Here is a 21,269-nt window from a genome sequence, read left to right as displayed (position 1 = left end):
GTAGTCTCCACCTCTGGGGACAGCGCACAGCTGAAGACCAACAGGGGAAGTAGCGGGAGCCGGTGCAGACGCGAACGACTCTGTCTGACAGCTTTGGGGAGAGCCGCGGATCTCCCAACGCGGAGGTTGAGATCTGAGAACGGACAGACTGCCTGCTCAGGTGTGTCCCTGACCCCTGAGTAGCCTAGCTGGGAGAAATCCCCCACTAGGGGCAGTCTGACACCCCACACCTCACAGGGTGGAGTACACCCCTGAGAGGACACTTCCAAAGGAAGAATCAGACAGGTACACTCGCTGTTCAGCAATATTCTATCTTCGGCAACCTCTGCTGCTGATACCCAGGCAAACAGGGTCTGGAGTGGACCTTAAGCAATCTCCAACAGACCAACAGAGAGTCCTTCTGACTGTCAGAAGGAAAACTATCAAACAGGAAGGACACCTATACCAAAACCCCATCAGTTCGTCACCACCATCAAAGACCAGAGACAGATAAAACCACAAAGATGGGGAAGAAGCAGGGCAGAAAAGCTGGAAATTCAAAAAATAAGAGCGCATCTCCCCCTGCAAAGGAGCGCAGCCCATCACCAGCAACGGATCAAAGCTGGTCAGAGAATGACTTGGACGAGAGGAGAGAAGAAGGCTTCAGTCCATCAAACTTATCAGAGCTAAAGGAGGAATTACGTACCCAGCGCAAAGAAACTAAAAATCTTGAAAAAAGAGTGGAAGAATTGACAGCTAGACTCATTAATGCAGAGAAGATCATAAACGAAATGACAGAGATGAAAACCATGACACGAGAAATACGTGACAAATGCACAAGCTTCAGTAACCGACTCGATCAACTGGAAGAAAGAGTATCAGCGATTGAAGATCAAATGAATGAAATGAAGCGAGAAGAGAAACCAAAAGAAAAAAGAAGAAAAAGAAATGAGCAAAGCCTGCAAGAAGTATGGGATTACGTAAAAAGACCAAATCTACGTCTGATTGGGGTGCCTGAAAGTGAGGGGGAAAATGGAACCAAGTTGGAAAACACTCTTCAGGATATCATCCAGGAGAACTTCCCCAACCTAGTAGGGCAGGCCAACATTCAAATTCAGGAAATACAGAGAACGCCACAAAGATACTCCTCCAGAAGAGCAACTCCAAGACACATAATTGCCAGATTCACCAAAGTTGAAATGAAGGAAAAAATCTTAAGGGCAGCCAGAGAGAAAGGTCGGGTCACCCACAAAGGGAAGCCCATCAGACTAACAGCAGATCTCTCGGCAGAAACTCTACAAGCCAGAAGAGAGTGGGGGCCAATATTCAACGTTCTTAAAGAAAAGAATTTTAAACCCAGAATTTCATATCCAGCCAAACTAAGTTTCATAAGTGAAGGAGAAATAAAATCCTTTACAGATAAGCAAATGCTTAGAGATTTTGTCACCACCAGGCCTGCCTTACAAGAGACCCTGAAGGAAGCCCTAAACATGGAAAGGAACAACCGGTACCAGCCATCGCAAAAACTTGGCAAAATGTAAAGACCATCGAGGCTAGGAAGAAACTGCATCAACTAACGAGCAAAATAACCAGTTAATATCATAATGGCAGGATCAAGTTCACACATAACAATATTAACCTTAAATGTTAATGGACTAAATGCTCCAATTAAAAGACACAGACTGGCAAACTGGATAAAGAGTCAAGACCCATCAGTCTGCTGTATTCAGGAGACCCATCTCACATGCAGAGACATACATAGGCTCAAAATAAAGGGATGGAGGAAGATCTACCAAGCAAATGGAGAACAAAAAAAAGCAGGGGTTGCAATCCTAGTCTCTGATAAAACAGACTTTAAACCATCAAAGATCAAAAGAGACAAAGAAGGCCATTACATAATGGTAAAGGGATCAATTCAACAGGAAGAGCTAACTCTCCTAAATATATATGCACCCAATACAGGAGCACCCAGATTCATAAAGCAAGTCCTTAGAGACTTACAAAGAGACTTAGACTCCCATACAATAATAATGGGAGACTTCAACACTCCGCTGTCAACATTAGACAGATCAACGAGACAGAAAGTTAACAAGGATATCCAGGAATTGAACTCATCTCTGCACCAAGCGGACCTAATAGACATCTATAGAACTCTCCACCCCAAATCAACAGAATATACATTCTTCTCAGCACCACATCGCACTTATTCCAAAATTGACCACATAATTGGAAGTAAAGTACTCCTCAGCAAATGTAAAAGAACAGAAATTATAACAAACTGTCTCTCAGACCACAGTGCAATCAAACTAGAACTCAGGACTAAGAAACTCAATCAAAACCGCTCAACTACATGGAAACTGAACAACCTGCTCCTGAATGACTACTGGGTACATAACGAAATGAAAGCGGAAATAAAGATGTTCTTTGAAACCAATGAAAACAAAGATACAACATACCAGAATCTCTGGGACACATTTAAAGCAGTGTGTAGAGGGAAATTTATAGCACTAAATGCCCACAAGAGAAAGCAGGAAAGATCTAAAATTGACACTCTAACATCACAAGTAAAAGAACTAGGGAGGCAAGAGCAATCACATTCAAAAGCTAGCAGAAGGCAAGAAATAACTAAGATCAGAGCAGAACTGAAGGAGATAGAGACACAAAAAACCCTCCAAAAAATCAATGAATCCAGGAGTTGGTTTTTTGAAAAGATCAACAAAATTGACAGACCGCTAGCAAGGCTAATAAAGAAAAAAAGAGAGAGGAATCAAATAGATGCAATAAAAAATGATAAAGGGGATATCACCACTGACCCCACAGAAATACAAACTACCATCAGAGAATACTATAAACGCCTCTACGCAAATCAACTAGAAAATCTAGAAGAAATGGATAATTTCCTGGACACTTACACTCTCCCAAGGCTAAACCAGGAAGAAGTTGAATCCCTGAATAGACCAATAGCAGGCTCTGAAATTGAGGCAACAATTAATAGCCTACCCACCAAAAAAAGTCCAGGACCAGATGGATTCACAGCTGAATTCTACCAGAGGTACAAGGAGGAGCTGGTACCATTCCTTCTGAAACTATTCCAATCAATAGAAAAAGAGGGAATCCTCCCTAACTCATTTTATGAGGCCAACATCATCCTGATACCAAAGCCTGGCAGAGACACAACAAAAAAAGAGAATTTTAGACCAATATCCCTGATGAACATTGATGCAAAAATCCTCAATAAAATACTGGCAAACCGGATTCAGCAGCACATCAAAAAGCTTATCCACCATGATCAAGTGGGCTTCATCCCTGGGATGCAAGGCTGGTTCAACATTCGCAAATCAATAAACGTAATCCAGCATATAAACAGAACCAAAGACAAGAACCACATGATTGTCTCAATAGATGCAGAAAAGGCTTTTGACAAAATTCAACAGCCCTTCATGCTAAAAACGCTGAATAAATTCGGTATTGATGGAACGTACCTCAAAATAATAAGAGCTATTTATGACAAACCCACAGCTAATATCATACTGAATGGGCAAAAACTGGAAAAATTCCCTTTGAAAACTGGCACAAGACAGGGATGCCCTCTCTCACCACTCCTATTCAACATAGTGTTGGAAGTTCTGGCTAGGGCAATCAGGCAAGAGAAAGAAATCAAGGGTATCCAGTTAGGAAAAGAAGAAGTCAAATTGTCCCTGTTTGCAGATGACATGATTGTATATTTAGAAAACCCCATCGTCTCAGCCCAAAATCTCCTTAAGCTGATAAGCAACTTCAGCAAAGTCTCAGGATACAAAATTAATGTGCAAAAATCACAAGCATTCTTATACACCAGCAACAGACAAGCAGAGAGCCAAATCAGGAATGAACTTCCATTCACAATTGCCTCAAAGAGAATAAAATACCTAGGAATCCAGCTTACAAGGGATGTAAAGGACCTCTTCAAGGAGAACTACAAACCACTGCTCAGTGAAATCAAAGAGGACACAAACAAATGGAAGAACATACCATGCTCATGGATAGGAAGAATCAATATCGTGAAAATGGCCATACTCCCCAAGGTTATTTATAGATTCAATGCCATCCCCATCAAGCTACCAATGACGTTCTTCACAGAATTGGAAAAAACTGCTTTAAAGTTCATATGGAACCAAAAAAGAGCCCGCATTGCCAAGACAATCCTAAGTCAAAAGGACAAAGCTGGAGGCGTCACGCTACCTGACTTCAAACTATACTACAAGGCTACAGTAACCAAAACAGCATGGTACTGGTACCAAAACAGAGATATAGACCAATGGAACAGAACAGAGTCCTCAGAAATAATACCGCACATCTACAGCCATCTGATCTTTGACAAACCTGAGAGAAACAAGAAATGGGGAAAGGATTCCCTATTTAATAAATGGTGCTGGGAAAATTGGCTATCCATAAGTAGAAAGCTGAAACTGGATCCTTTCCTTACCCCTTATACGAAGATTAATTCAAGATGGATTAGAGACTTAAATGTTAGACCTAATACCATCAAAACCCTAGAAGAAAATCTAGGTAGTACCATTCAGGACATAGGCATGGGCAAGGACTTCATGTCTAAAACACCAAAAGCAACGGCAGCAAAAGCAAAAATTGACAAATGGGATCTAATTAAACTAAAGAGCTTTTGCACAGCAAAAGAAACTACCATCAGAGTGAACAGGCAACCTACAGAATGGGAGAAAATTTTTGCAACCTACTCATCTGACAAAGGGCTAATATCCAGAATCTACAAAGAACTCAAACAAATATACGAGAAAAAAACAAACAACCCCATCAAAAAGTGGGGAAAGGATATGAACAGACATTTCTCAAAAGAAGATATTCATACAGCCAACAGACACATGAAAAAATGCTCATCATCACTGGCCATCAGAGAAATGCAAATCAAAACCACAATGAGATACCATCTCACACCAGTTAGAATGGCAATCATTAAGAAGTCAGGAAACAACAGGTGTTGGAGAGGATGTGGAGAAATAGGAACACTTTTACACTGTTGGTGGGATTGTAAACTAGTTCAACCATTATGGAAAACAGTATGGCAATTCCTCAAGGATCTAGAACTAGATGTACCATATGACCCAGCCATCCCACTACTGGGTATATACCCAAAGGATTATAAATTAGTCTACTACAAAGACACATGCACACGTATGTTTATTGCGGCACTATTCACAATAGCAAAGACTTGGAATCAACCCAAATGTCCATCTGTGACAGACTGGATTAAGAAAATGTGGCACATATACACCATGGAATACTATGCAGCCATAAAAAAGGATGAGTTTGCGTCCTTTGTAGGGACATGGATGCAGCTGGAAACCATCATTCTTAGCAAACTATCACAAGAAGAGAAAACCAAACACCGCATGTTCTCACTCATAGGTGGGAACTGAACAATGAGATCACTTGGACTCGGGAAGGGGAACATCACACACTGGGGTCTATCATGGGGAGGGGGGAGGAGGGAGGGATTGCATTGGGGAGTTATACATGATATAAATGATGAATTGATGGGTGCTGACGAGTTGATGGGTGCAGCACACCAACATGGCATAAGTATACATATGTAACAAACCTGCACGTTATGCACATGTACCCTAGAACTTAAAGTATAATAAAAAAAAAAATAAAAAAAAAAAAAAAATAAAATAAAACAGAAAAAAAAAAAAAAAAAAAAAAAAATGTTGGAGAAAATGTTTGACTCCTTGCAGTAGGTAAAGATATCTTAGGGTAGGAGGGGCGGAGCAAGATGGCCGAATAGGAACAGCTCCAGTCTCCAACTCCCAGCGCGAGCGACACAGAAGACCGGTGATTTCTGCATTTTCAACTGAGGTACTGGGGTCATCTCACTAGGGAGTGCCGGACCTGCAAGAGCTGAAGCAGGGCGAGGCATCGCCTCACCTGGAAAGCGCAAGGGGGAAGGGAATCCCTTTTCCTAGCCAGGGGAACTGAGACACACAACACCTGGAAAATCAGGTAACTCCCACCCCAATACCGCGCTTTAAGCAAACGGGCACACCAGAAGAATATATCCCTCACCTGGCCTGGAGGGTCCCACGCCCACGGAGCCTCCCTCATTGTTAACACAGCAGTCTGCGACAACCTAACCGCGAGGCAGCAGCGAGGCTGGGGGAGGGGCGCCCGCCATTGCTGAGGCTTAAGTAGGTAAACAAAGCCACTGGGAAGCTCGAACTGGGTGGAGCTCACCGCAGCTCAAGGAAACCTGCCTGTCTCTATAGACTCCACCTCTGGGGGCAGGGCTCAGCTAAAAAAACAACAGTGGAAGCAGGAGAGGCCTGAGCAGACACGAACGACACTGTCTGACAGCTTTGAAGAGAGCAGTGGATCTCCCAACACGGAGGTTGAGATCTGAGAACGGACAGACTGCCTGCTCAAGTGGGTCACTGACCCCTGAGTAGCCTAACTGGGAGACATCCCCCACTAGGGGCAGTCTGACACCCCACACCTCACAGGGTGGAGTACACCCCTGAGAGGAAGCTTCCAAAGGAAGAATCAGACAGGTACACTCGCTGTTCAGCAATATTCTATCTTCTGCAACCTCTGCTGCTGATACCCAGGCAAACAGGGTCTGGAGTGGACCTCAAGCAATCTCCAACAGACCTATAGCTGAGGGTCCTGACTGTCAGAAGGAAAACTATCAAACAGGAAGGACACCTATACCAAAACCCCATCAGTACGTCACCATCATCAAAGACCAGAGACAGATAAAACCACAAAGATGGGGAAAAAGCAGGGCAGAAAAGCTGGAAATTCAAAAAATAAGAGCGCATCTCCCCCTGCAAAGGAGCGCAGCCCATCGCCAGCAACGGATCGAAGCTGGTCAGAGAATGACTTTGACAAGATGAGAGAAGAAGGCTTCAGTCCATCAAACTTCTCAGAGCTAAAGGAGGAATTACGTACCCAGCGCAAAGAAACTAAAAATCTTGAAAAAAGAGTGGAAGAATTGACAGCTAGACTAATTAATGCAGAGAAGGTCATAAACGAAATGACAGAGATGAAAACCATGACACGAGAAATACGTGACAAATGCACAAGCTTCAGTAACCGACTCGATCAACTGGAAGCAAGAGTATCAGCGATTGAGGATCAAATGAATGAAATGAAGCGAGAAGAGAAACCAAAAGAAAAAGAAGAAAAAGAAATGAACAAAGCCTGCAAGAAGTATGGGATTACGTAAAAAGACCAAATCTACGTCTGATTGGGGTGCCTGAAAGTGAGGGGGAAAATGGAACCAAGTTGGAAAACACTCTTCAGGATATAATCCAGGAGAACTTCCCCAACCTAGTAGGGCAGGCCAACATTCAAATTCAGGAAGTACAGAGAACGCCACAAAGATACTCCTCGAGAAGGGCAGCTCCAAGACACATAATTGCCAGATTCACCAAAGTTGAAATGAAGGAAAAAATCTTAAGGGCAGCCAGAGAGAAAGGTCGGGTTACCCACAAAGGGAAGCCCATCAGACTAACAGCAGATCTCTCGGCAGAAACTCTACAAGCCAGAAGAGAGTGGGGGCCAATATTCAACGTTCTTAAAGAAAAGAATTTTAAACCCAGAATTTCATATCCAGCCAAACTAAGTTTCATAAGTGAGGGAGAAATAAAATCCTTTACAGATAAGCAAATGCTTAGAGATTTTGTCACCACCAGGCCTGCCTTACAAGAGACCCTGAAGGAAGCCCTAAACACGGAAAGGAACAACCGGTAACAGCCATTGCAAAAACATGCCAAAATGTAAAGACCATGGAGGCTAGGAAGAAACTGCATCAACTAATGAGCAAAATAACCAGTTAATATCATAATGACAGGATCAAGTTCACACATAACAATATTAACCTTAAATGTAAATGGACTAAATACTCCAATTAAAAGACACAGACTGGCAAACTGGATAAAGAGTCAAGACCCATCAGTCTGCTGTATTCAGGAGACCCATCTCACATGCAGAGACATACATAGGCTCAAAATAAAGGGATGGAGGAAGATCTACCAAGCAAATGGAGAACAAAAAAAAGCAGGGGTTGCAATCCTAGTCTCTGATAAAACAGACTTTAAACCATCAAAGATCAAAAGAGACAAAGAAGGACATTACATAATGGTAAAGGGATCAATTCAACAGGAAGAGCTAACTCTCCTAAATATATATGCACCCAATACAGGAGCACCCAGATTCATAAAGCAAGTCCTTAGAGACTTACAAAGAGACTTAGACTCCCATACAATAATAATGGGAGACTTCAACACTCCACTGTCAACATTAGACAGATCAACGAGACAGAAAGTTAACAAGGATATCCAGGAATTGAACTCATCTCTGCACCAAGCGGACCTAATAGACATCTATAGAACTCTCCACCCCAAATCAACAGAATATACATTCTTCTCAGCACCACATCGCACTTATTCCAAAATTGACCACATAATTGGAAGTAAAGCACTCCTCAGCAAATGTAAAAGAACAGAAATTATAACAAACTGTCTCTCAGACCACAGTGCAATCAAACTAGAACTCAGGACTAAGAAACACAATCAAAACCGCTCAACTACATGGAAACTGAGCAACCTGCTCCTGAATGGCTATTGGGTACATAACGAAATGAAGGCAGAAATAAAGATGTTCTTTGAAACCAATGAGAACAAAGATACAACGTACCAGAATCTCTAGGACACATTTAAAGCAGTGTGTAGAGGGAAATTTATAGCACTAAATGCCCACAAGAGAAAGCAGGAAAGATCTAAAATTGACACTCTAACATCACAATTAAAAGAACTAGAGAGGCAAGAGCAAACACATTCAAAAGCTAGCAGAAGGCAAGAAATAACTAAGATCAGAGCAGAACTGAAGGAGATAGAGACACAAAAAACCCTCCAAAAAATCAATGAATCCAGGAGTTGGTTTTTTGAAAAGATCAACAAAATTGACAGACCGCTAGCAAGACTAATAAAGAAGAAAAGAGAGAGGAATGAAATAGATGCAATAAAAAATGATAAAGGGGATATCACCACGGACCCCACAGAAATACAAACTACCATCAGAGAATACTATAAACACCTCTACGCAAATCAACTAGAAAATCTAGAAGAAATGGATAATTTCCTGGACACTTACACTCTCCCAAGACTAAACCAGGAAGAAGTTGAATCCCTGAATAGAACAATAGCAGGCTCTGAAATTGAGGCAACAATTAATAGCCTACCCACCAAAAAAAGTCCAGGACCAGATGGATTCACAGCTGAATTCTACCAGAGGTACAAAGAGGAGCTGGTACCATTCCTTCTGAAACTATTCCAATCAATAGAAAAAGAGGGAATCCTCCCTAACTCATTTTATGAGGCCAACATCATCCTGATACCAAAGCCTGGCAGAGACACAACAAAAAAAGAGAATTTTAGACCAATATCCCTGATGAACATCGATGCAAAAATCCTCAATAAAATACTGGCAAACTGGATTCAGCAGCACATCCAAAAGCTTATCCACCATGATCAAGTGGGCTTCATCCCTGGGATGCAAGGCTGATTCAACATTCGCAAATCAATAAACATAATCCAGCATATAAACAGAACCAAAGTCAAGAACCACATGATTATCTCAATAGATGCAGAAAAGGCTTTTGACAAAATTCAACAGCCCTTCATGCTAAAAACGCTCAATAAATTCGGTATTGATGGAACGTACCTCAAAATAATAAGAGCTATTTATGACAAACCCACAGCTAATATCATACTGAATGGGCAAAAACTGGAAAAATTCCCTTTGAAAACTGGTACAAGACAGGGATGCCCTCTCTCACCACTCCTATTCAACATAGTGTTGGAAGTTCTGGCTAGGGCAATCAGGCAAGAGAAAGAAATCAAGGGTATTCAGTTAGGAAAAGAAGAAGTCAAATTGTCCCCGTTTGCAGATGACATGATTGTATATTTAGAAAACCCCATCGTCTCAGCCCAAAATCTCCTTAAGCTGGTAAGCAACTTCAGCAAAGTCTCAGGATACAAAATTAATGTGCAAAAATCACAAGCATTCTTATACACCAGTAACAGACAAGCAGAGAGCCAAATCAGGAATGAACTTCCATTCACAAGTGCTTCAAAGAGAATAAAATACCTAGGAATCCAACTTACAAGGGATGTAAAGGACCTCTTCAAGGAGAACTACAAACCACTGCTCAGTGAAATCAAAGAGGACACAAACAAATGGAAGAACATACTATGCTCATGGATAGGAAGAATCAATATCGTGAAAATGGCCATACTGCCCAAGGTTATTTATAGATTCAATGCCATCCCCATCAAGCTACCAATGAGTTTCTTCACAGAATTGGAAAAAACTGCTTTAAAGTTCATATGGAACCAAAAAAGAGCCCGCATTGCCAAGACAATCCTAAGTCAAAAGGACAAAGCTGGAGGTGTCACGCTACCTGACTTCAAACTATACTACAAGGCTACAGTAACCAAAACAGCATGATACTGGTACCAAAACAGAGATATAGACCAATGGAACAGAACAGAGTCCTCAGAAATAATACCACACATCTACAGCCATCTGATCTTTGACAAACCTGAGAGAAACAAGAAATGGGGAAAGGATTCCCTATTTAATAAATGGTGCTGGGAAAATTGGCTAGCCATGAGTAGAAAGCTGAAACTGGATCCTTTCCTTACTCCTTATACGAAGATTAATTCAAGATGGATTAGAGACTTAAATGTTAGACCTAATACCATAAAAACCCTAGAAGAAAATCTAGGTAGTACCATTCAGGACATAGGCATGGGCAAGGACTTCATGTCTAAAACACCAAAAGCAACGGCAGCAAAAGCCAAAATTGACAAATGGGATCTAATTAAACTAAAGAGCTTCTGCACAGCAAAAGAAACTACCATCAGAGTGAACAGGCAACCTACAGAATGGGAGAAAATTTTTGCAATCTACTCATCTGACAAAGGGCTAAAATCCAGAATCTACAAAGAACTCAAACAAATATACAAAAAAAAACAACCCCATCCAAAAGTGGGCAAAGGATATGAACAGACATTTCTCAAAAGAAGACATTCATACAGCCAACAGACACATGAAAAAGTGTTCATCATCACTCACCGTCAGAGAAATGCAAATCAAAACCACAATGAGATACCATCTCACACCAGTTAGAATGGCAATCATTAAAAAATCAGGAAACAACAGTTGTTGGAGAGGATGTGGAGAAATAGGAACACTTTTACACTGTTGGTGAGATTGTAAACTAGTTCAACCATTATGGAAAACAGTATGGCAATTCCTCAAGGATCTAGAACTAGATGTACCATATGACCCAGCCATCCCACTACTGGGTATATACCCAAAGGATTATAAATTATTCTACTACAAAGACACATGCACACGTATGTTTATTGCAGCACTATTCACAATAGCAAAGACTTGGAATCATCCCAAATGTCCATCTGTGACAGACTGGATTAAGAAAATGTGGCACATATACACCATGGAATATTATGCAGCCATAAAAAAGGATGAGTTTGCGTCCTTTGTAGGGACATGGATGCAGCTGGAAACCATCATTCTTAGCAAACTATCACAAGAAGAGAAAACCAAACACCGCATGTTCTCACTCATAGGTGGGAACTGAACAATGAGATCACCTGGACTCAGGAAGGGGAACATCACACACTGGGGCCTATCATGGGGAGGGGTGAAGGGGGAGGGATTGCATTGGGGAGTTATACATGATATAAATGATGAATTGATGGGTGCTGACGAGTTGATGGGTGCAGCACACCAACATGGCACAAATATACATATGTAACAAACCTGCACGTTATGCACATGTACCCTAGAACTTAAAGTATTATAAAAAAAAAAAAGATATCTTAGGATATAAAAAGTGCAAATATAACAGGAGGAAAAAAAATAAATTGGACTTTATAAAATTTAAATTTTTCTGCTCTTTGAAAGACATTGTAAAAAAAGGTGAAAAGACAAACCATCTAACCATCCACTTGGGAAAAATATTTGCAAAAATGTTTTTACAAGTCCAGTCTTGTATCTAAAATATATGAGAAGACTAACAGCTCAATAATAAATGACTAAACAGATAACATGAAAAGATGTTCGACTTTTTTACTCACCAGAAAAATGCAAATCAAAGCTACATAGAAATACTACTGCACAATGTTTAGAATGGCTAAAAGTGAGAAGAAAGATAATACCATGTCAAGGTATTGTCATGACAAGGATTTAAAACTCACACGTTACTTGTGAAACTTGAAAATAGCATAACCCTTTGTAATAGTTTGGTAGATTTTAAAAATAAGGTTAAGTATATACTTACCATATAACTTGGGAATTCTGCTCCTAGGTTTTTACCCAAGAGAAATGAAGTCATATGCCCACCAAAAGACTTGAACTAGAATTCTCATGGTAGGGTTATTCATAATAGTAAAAAGTTGCATGAAACCCAATTGTCTATCCACAAGGGAATGGATAAGAAAAAATAGTATATTCATATGTAGAATACTACTCAGGAAAAAAAAATACTAGTACATGTAGCAGTGATGGGCAGTGATCGAGAATCGGGGGAGCTTCCCTCAAGACTCCAGGGTATTTTAGGGAATAGAATGCAGGATTACTTGCAAATTCCTTTAAGAGCTTAACAAAACTTGTTTCCTAAAACCTAACAACTACATTATAGAAGAGGAAAATAATAGCCCAGTTTCACTAATAAATGTAAGATACAAAAATTTCAAAACATTAAAAGTTGAAATTAAGGTAACATAATTGTTGCTTTTGGGGGGATGCCTAATGATTGCAAGGAGCTTAAGGGAGGCTTATGAGTTGCTTGTAATGTTTCGTACTGGACCTGGGTAGTTGGTCGGTTGAGTGTGTTTACTTTCTGAAAATGTATTGAACTTTAGAGTTTATGTACTTTGTGTAGTAGATTATAACATACTTAAAAAAAAAAAAAAATGCTGCTGCTGCTTTCCAAAATAAGCAGGATTTCACAGAAGGGGAAACACAAATAACCAAGGAAGCTGTTTGTGTTTGATATGATATGTAACCATTATGCATTTGTGAAATTATAACTAAAACTAGAATGACATGGCCAGTGAGACTGATATAATTTAAAATCTTCGAACACCCTAAGCATTGTGAGGATATGGAGATACTGAAACTGTGCTGCTGGTGTTAGTATAATGTCTTATCACCACTTATGAAAATGGTTTGATAGTGCTAAGGTGAACATATATAATTTTACTCTTTGGGGAAGTTTTAGCCACAAGCACCTATATCAGGAGGAAAAAAAATAAATTGGACTTTATAAAAATTAAATTTTTCTGCTCTTTGAAAGACTTTGTAAAAAAAGGTGAAAAGGCAAACCATCTAACCATCCTCTTGGGGAAAATATTTACAAAAATATTTTTACAAGTCCAGTCTTGTATCTAGAATATATGAGAAGCATACAAGCAAAAGCAAAACTCTGTAAGCAACACAAATGCTCACCAACAGTATAGTGGACAAATAAGTAGTGGTTTATTCCTCAGTGCAATGCAGTGTCACAGTAAAATTCAGTAAACTATGGGTGTGGCTAAAATTTAAACATTGTTTTGTAAAAGAAGGAAGTCATGGGAAAATGTATGTCATATATGCTACAGTTTGGAAAGAGGCAGGAGTAAATGACGTATTATTTAGATAATCATTCATAGGTGCTGTAGTACAAACAACTAAATAAAAGCAAGATCATGATGAGAGGTAGGGAGCGTGACAAGGAGGAATGAGCTCCAGGAGGAACACATAAGAAGATGCTTCTAGGTCAGGATATGGTAATGTTTTATTGCTTGGCTGGGTTGGAAAATTCAGGTGGGTCTTTTATTATTATTTTTTAAACTGTAAAATTTGTTTTTATATGTGCTCTATTTCCCCAAACTGTAGAAAAGTAAATTTCCTGAAGTATCTTTCAGAGATTAAAAATAAAACTGAATTCCCCAATTCTAGAGGCTTTAGGTATTGTGACTTGTGTGTTCCTCACAGATGTCCTGATTTAATACTGTGTCGAGTTAAAATATAAGATCTCTTTCTACTCAAAGCCTGTCATCAAGGACATTATTACAACAGTTCTACAATTTTTATTTAGCCTTAAAATTGTAAAACTACTTCTTTAAAATCTGCATTTTATAATTTATTTTTCTAATTTAGACCTGATATGTTCTCAGTTAATTCAAATTGGATAGCTTTTTGTCAAAACTGTTGTAGAACTTTGAATAAACATCTTTGGAATAAGTGGTGAATAAACATCTTTGGAATAAGCGGTGAATAAACATTTTTGCGCTAATCAACAGTGAATTACTTTTCTTTCAGATTCAAACATCTACTTCTTTGGGAACATCACAGATTTCACAGAAAATAATTCCTCTCTTGGAACTTCCGTCTGTTTCTGAAGATGGTAAAATGAAACTGCTTAAGGATATTTTTCTTACTTTATTAAAATTTCTGTTTTGAGGCATATTTTTCTCAAAGGACCACACAGAGGAAGGGAAATATCTTTTCCTTTTAAAATCTAGGTTATTGGTTGAGGTTCTATGAATGAAAGACAGATTAACATGAGAAAACAAGCAGATTTACTGGCATTCATATTTCACGGGTACATGCAAGAAACTCAGGGATGAGTAACTCAAGGTGGTGATTAAAATTTGGGTTTATATACCAGTTGGACTTAAACAAAGGAAAAGAGGTTTTGAGCTTCAGGGATAGGGGTTGCTGGGGAGGCAAGGTGTATGGGAAGGCGACCAGAAAACATACGGTGCACAAGGGTAAAGTTTCTTACGCAGATTTGTCAATGTTTTCTCTTTTGATAAGAATGTCTTGTGAGTAAGAGTCATCTTCCCTGGAGCAGAAAGGAAGATACCTTTACAGGGTAGATTTCTCTTATAAATGTTAATTTCCCTTACAAAAGGGAAACTTAGGATCTGTCTTCAGAGCTTTTCCTGTCTGCTGTTTCTCAAAATAATTGACTTAGTATAATAATCCTTATGCCAAAAAGTCATGTTTTCGAGTGGCATATTTTGGTCTTCAATAGTCATATAAGAAATTTCAGGCAATAACAAATATTTGTATATATTCAGGAAATTTTAACTAAAATTTACTTAAAATAGCACAATTCCTTAAAGTTGTTTTTGCAATGGGATTTTTTTGGTATAAAGTTGAACTCAAAATGACAAGGACCAGCCGGGTGCAGTGGCTCATGCCTGTAATCCCAGCACTTTGGTAGACCAAGGCCGGTGGATCACAAGGTCAAGAGATTGAGACGATTCTAGCCAACATGGTGAAACCCCGTCTCTACTAAAAGTACAAAAATTAACTGGGCGTGGTGACGCACACCTGTAGTGTAGGGAAGCTGAGGCAGGAGAATCGCTTGAACCCAGGAGGCAGAGGTTGCGGTGAGCAGAGATCGTGCCACTGCCCTCCAGCCTGGCGACAGAGCGAGAGTCCGAATCCAAAAAAAAAAAAGAAAAGTGACAGGGACCACTAATAAGTTAATTATCTTTATTTGACTGTGAATTAAAAAGTGCCACAAAACTTCATAGATGTCTTAATTTCTAATGTGTTTTTTAGTTATTTGGAAAATTTTGCTATAGTATATTTAAAACATTTTTAAAAATATCATTATTATTAAAGGAGAATCATCTTAATAATTATCTACATTTACATATAAAAATTTATAACTATTCTGATACCAAATATCTGCTTTTTAATGACCATATTAGAAAGAAAAGGTGTATGTCTATGTTTTTAAGACTTTAAAAATTGATAAATGTTAAATAACAGAAATTGCCATGTCAATTCTTGGTTTCTTTTTTTTTTTTTTTTTTGAGACGGAATCTTGCTCTGTCGCCCAGGCTGGAGTGCAGTGGCGCTGTCTTGGCTCACTGCAAGCTCCGTCTCCTGGGTTCACGCCATTCTCCTACCTCAGCCTCCCGAGTAGCTGGGACTACAGGCACCCGCCACCTCGCCCAACTAATTTTTTGTATTTTTAGTAGAGACGGGGTTTCACCGTATTAGCCAGGATGGTCTCGATCTCCTGACCTCGTGATCTGCCCACCTCGGCCTCCCTAAGAGCTGGGATTACAGGCATGAGCCACCATGCCTGGCCGATTCTTGGTTTCTTAGAGAAGAATTTTTTTTTTTTTTTTTTTTTATACTCACCGGAGAGAAGTTGTTTGTGAGATCATCTACTTTAATTTCAAGCTTAGTTTATTAGGGATATAATTCTGATTGTTTCATTTAAACCTTGTTTTATTGGTTTTACTAAGTTATCTAATGCTTTTTAGTCCTTTTTAATATCAGTGCATGTGTGTATGTACATCAACGTGTATATACATATACTATATTTGTATGTATATACGTATACAAAGCAGTGCTTGATTTCAGTCTACTTCATTCAAACTCTGCTGCTAACATTGCAGAGTTGGGCCGGGCGCGGTGGCTCAAGCCTGTAATCCCAGCACTTTGGGAGGCCGAGACGGGCGGATCACGAGGTCAGGAGATCGAGACCATCCTGGCTAACACCGTGAAACCCCGTCTCTACTAAAAAATACAAAAAACTAGCCGGGCGAGGTGGCGGGCGCCTGTAGTCCCAGCTACTCCGGAGCCTGAGGCAGGAGAATGGCGTAAACCTGGGAGGCGGAGCTTGCAGTGAGCTGAGATCTGGCCACTGCACTCCAGCCTGGGTGACAGAGCAAGACTCCGTCTCAAAAAAAAAATATTGCAGAGTTTATACCTAAGTCCTGTTACATTATCCAGGTAGAGTGAGCATATTAACACATTACTTGGAGTATTCATGGTGTGTATATCATTGGCATTGGCATTTCCTGTAAAATTTAAGCAATTTTAAAATAGACTAATGATTTCAAAAGATGGGCTTCTTAAGCTAAAGATTACATCTTATAATGTTCCATGCTGCTTAGTCGCCAAGAATGTTATTTAAAAGTACAGTATCCCTTTGTTTAAAATTGACAATAAAAAAGTACAGTAATGTCTGTATTATTTTCTATTTATTTTGGTTCTCATGTTTATATTTGATATTTAAAAGAGAGCCTTAGTGTTTTTGTGTTCATATTTATTTCAGAAAAATATTGAAATACTGTTAAATTGATCATTTTAATTATTGACTTAAATAATGTTCTGTGAAATTTAGATTCAGAGGAGGAATTTTTTGATGCACCATGTAGTCCCTTGGAAGAACCTCTTCAGTTCCCAACTGGAGTTAAAAGTATTCGAACCAGAAAGTTACAAAAGCAGGATTGTTCAGTAAATGTGACTACGTTTAAAATACGATTTGAAGTACCAAAGGTAGGTACTATGGTGAAATTGACATGGCTTAATTTGTTTGCTGTTTCTACTATTTACAGCTTACGATATAGTCTCATTGTTAATAAGCACTATCTTTTTCATCCCACTATCTTTTTCACTCTAATTAAACTAAATCCAGACTTGGCTGTGTGATTCTTCTTCACTCTCTTTTTTTTATTTTTATTTTTTTAATAAGATTAACTTCCTTAATCAAGAATGAGGGGTTTAAATGATATATTGTGGGTATTCAATACATGTTTTTGTGAAAACGATTATTTATGTTGTGTGTGTATTTTATGTCTGTGTGAGTATAAAATCTCTCCTAAATTTTAGATAATAATATATCAATTGTATGTATACCTCATATATTCACATGTAACCACTATGCACTAAACATGTTTTTGTTTTATGTACTGGTAGTTTCTTTTTTCTTTCTTCTCCAGGTTTTGATCGAGTTTTATCACCTTGTTGGAGATTGTGAACTATCTGTGGTAGAAATTCATGTTTTAGGATTGGGCACAGAAATTGACATTAGAACATACGATTTGAAAGCAAATGCCTTCTTGAAAGAGTTCTGCTTAAAATGCCCAGAATACTTGGGTGAGAATCTCTATTTTTTAAAATAATTAAATTAATTTCGTTGTTTGACTACCTGCTAGAGAGTTTTCAATTCTTTAGGCTCCGAATCAGTACATTTGCCAAAATATTCTCAGAGAACCATTCCATTTTTAGTTAATCTTTAACTTTTATAGTTGGTAATCTGGTGGGTACACCGGAGATAAAATGAAGATAATTTTATTCATTATGGAAAATCAGATGGTAATGGTTGAATTTTAAATCTACTTAACTGAGGATTGGAACACTGAATTAGTTTCCTATTGTTGCTCTAACAATTTACCACAAACTTAGTGTGCTTAAAAACAACACAAATTTATTAAAGTTCTGTATGGCAGAAGTCTGACACAAGTCTCAGTGGGCAAAACTCAAGGTGTCAGTAGGACTTCCTTTCAGGAGGCGCTAGAGGAGGTCCATTTCGTTGTTCAGTCAGGTGTTGGCAAAATTCATTTACACATGCTTTAAGTCTATGTTTTCTTGTTGCCTGTTAGCAGATGGCTGCCCTTAGGCCTCTGTTGCTTTTTGCACCTAGCTGCTAACCACTACAAGGCATCGGATACTCCTCATGTTGCCATATCTCTAACCTCCTCTTCTGCCTTTTGCTTCCACTCTTCAAACTCCAGTGATTAGATTGGACGCACCTCGATAATCCAGGATAATATACCTTAAACCTTAACCTTAATCACGTCTTCCAAGTCCCTTTTGCCGTATGAGTTAACCTATTCTCAGATTCCGGGGGATTAGAGTGTAGGTATTTTTGTTGGGGGCAGAGGGCAGTGTTCTGCTTACTGCAAACCTTTTGTGTTCCGGAATCATAATGGATATATGATCCCTAAGGAAGTGTTCTGTTTCCTATGTTAGGTAATTAGGAGGATTGTATTTATATTTCTTCATTTCTATTTTTTGGATTTTTTCTTGAAGGATATTTGTGAACAGTAGAGGGAATTATTAGGACACCAGTTTCATTTCATTAAACTCCTTTGTAGCATAGTAATATTATGTATGAGCAGAGGTGGAATTAAAATTTTTTAAATAGACTTTATTTTTTAGAGCAGTTTTAGATTCATGGGACAATTGAGCAGAAGGTACAGAGGTTTTCCATATACTCGTTGTACCCACACCTGCATAGGCTTTTTCATTATCAACATCCTCCACCAGAGTGATACATTTGTTACAATTGATAAACCTACACTGACACATCATTATTACCAGGAGTCCGCAATTTAAAGTTCACTGTTGCTGTTATACTTTCTGTTAGGACATGTATAATGACATGCATCTACCATTACCTTCTCATGTGGAGTAGTTTCACTACCCTAGAAATCCTCTGTGCTCCACCTATTTGTCCCTCCCTCCCACGGTAACCCCTGGCAACTGCTGATCCTTTTAGTGTCTCCATAGTTTTTCCAGCATGTCACATATTTGGAATCACATATATCCTTTTCAGATTGACTTATTTCACTTAGTAATATATACTGAAGTTACCTCCATGTCTTTGCATAACTGGGTAGCCCATTTCTTTTTTAGCAATGAATGATACTCTTGTCTGGATGTACCACAGTTTATTTATCCATTCATGTACTGAAGGATATCTTGGTTGCTTCCAAGGTTTACCAATTGTTAATAAAGCTGCTGTGAACATTTGAATGCAAGTTTTTGTGTAGACGTAAATTTTCAGTTTCACTGGGTAAATACCAAGGAACATGATTGCTAAATCATCAAGAAACAGTTTGCTCTAGTAGTTGGAAAGAAAAGCAAACCAATGTGACAGTGTTCCCTAATAACCCAGGAACTTTATAGCAGTTAACTAATTTTTATGTTTATTCTTATGTTTGTTTTCCCAAGAACAAAGGATTAAAAAACCCTTGCAAACAGAAAAAGGAGTATACAGTTATTATGGTGCTTATTTCTGTAATATTTTTGTTTCTGTTTTCTCAGAGGGAGTGAATAGCAGTTTCTTGCACAAAGTAAATGATCAGTAAATGCTTGTTCAATGAATGAATAAATGTGTAAACAAAGTGAGAACTTTTCTAAGGCTTCAAGTGTGGCTGGCACTTGCAGTAGAAAACAGATTTATGTGCTAAGCATTGGGTTTGGAGGACTCTGTGCAATCTGTGGCATTTTTTTCCTCAAGAATTGTATGATTAGTTTGTAGTCCTTTCTTCCAGTCTTTAGATACTAATTTTCTAGCAACTGTAAGTCATTTGGTGATGAGAGTTTTAAAGGCTTTTTATAAATTCTCTTCTACAGTGGTTTTCTTAGTATAGCACATTTTGAGTAGAAACAGTAATATTAAAATGGGAGAGTTCCTTTAATCCCCCTCGCAGGACGTGCCACAGGGGTGTGCACATCTCTAGGGGGAGCATGCACATGGGCAGGTGCAGAGGCTGTGGGGAGTGCTTTTGGGCTCCGGCCCCAGGGCAGCATCTAGGGGTAGGTGTCTGCAACTCCTAAAGCCCAAGGGGCTGTGTTAACAGTATGCTCTTTCAACTTTGCCATCTGCAGACGGCTTTTGTTAATCAGTTCAATAGACTGTCTTCCTTATCACAAGGGCAGGGGGCCAGTGTGATGGCCTGAGTTCTCGCCCAGTGTACCAGAAGAATCGGATGACATGTGCACTGGAAGGATGAGTGCAAGGTTTTATTGAGTGGTGGAGGCGGCTCTCAGCAAGATGGATGAGGAGCCGGAAGTGGGGGATGGAGTGGGAAGGTGGTCTTCCCGCTAAGGTTGGGCCGTCCAGCAGATGGACTCTTCTCTGACTGTCCCTGGCTGAACTCCCCTCGGCATCCAGATGTCCTTCCTCTTCTCTCTTTCTCTGCCATGCTACCCCGCCACTCTCTGCCACTATCCACCACTCTGTTCCTCTGCTCTTCTCAATGCTCAGATGCTTGTGTCTGTGCCTACTAAGGCCTTGGGCTTATATGGGCACAGGATGGTGGGTATGGTGGGCCAAAAGGCAACTTTTCAGGTGCAAAAACAGAAATGCTTGTTCTCACTTAGGGCCTCCAGTCTTTAGGCTTGAGGGTGGGGCCTTTGCTGGGGAACTGCCCTTTTCTACCCAGTATTTCCCTGTCTCCTGTCCATATCAATATAACTAATAAAGATTGACTACATGGTAATAGGGTTTATTTTAATCTAAACTAATATGCAGAAAACTTTGTTTCATCTCATTCCTGTTCTGTCTTCTGAACAGCTGGGTTTTCAAGGACTCTGATGATTTCCTTTTTAGTTATTTCAGTGATCCAGGGCCAGAATTCTCTTCCTGCCCTTTCATTCTT

The 21,269-nt window shown here is 39.4% G+C and overlaps 1 protein-coding gene across 1 annotated transcript in view; it reads left to right on the top strand.

Annotated features, from left to right (window-relative positions):
- The window catches only part of VPS13A (vacuolar protein sorting 13 homolog A), a 257,283-nt gene that overhangs the window by 99,789 nt on the left and 136,225 nt on the right, over positions 1-21,269 (top strand). Inside the window, 3 exon segments of the mRNA XM_030919695.1 lie at positions 14,386-14,470; positions 17,222-17,376; positions 17,820-17,976. Coding sequence (XP_030775555.1) covers positions 14,386-14,470; positions 17,222-17,376; positions 17,820-17,976 — 397 coding nt within the window.

This window comes from Rhinopithecus roxellana, chromosome 16 (genome assembly GCF_007565055.1).
Source record: "Rhinopithecus roxellana isolate Shanxi Qingling chromosome 16, ASM756505v1, whole genome shotgun sequence".
Classification (NCBI taxonomy): Eukaryota; Metazoa; Chordata; class Mammalia; order Primates; family Cercopithecidae; genus Rhinopithecus; species Rhinopithecus roxellana.
The sequence above is the reverse complement of the archived record's forward strand: the minus strand, read 5'-3'. Positions and strand labels throughout refer to the sequence as shown.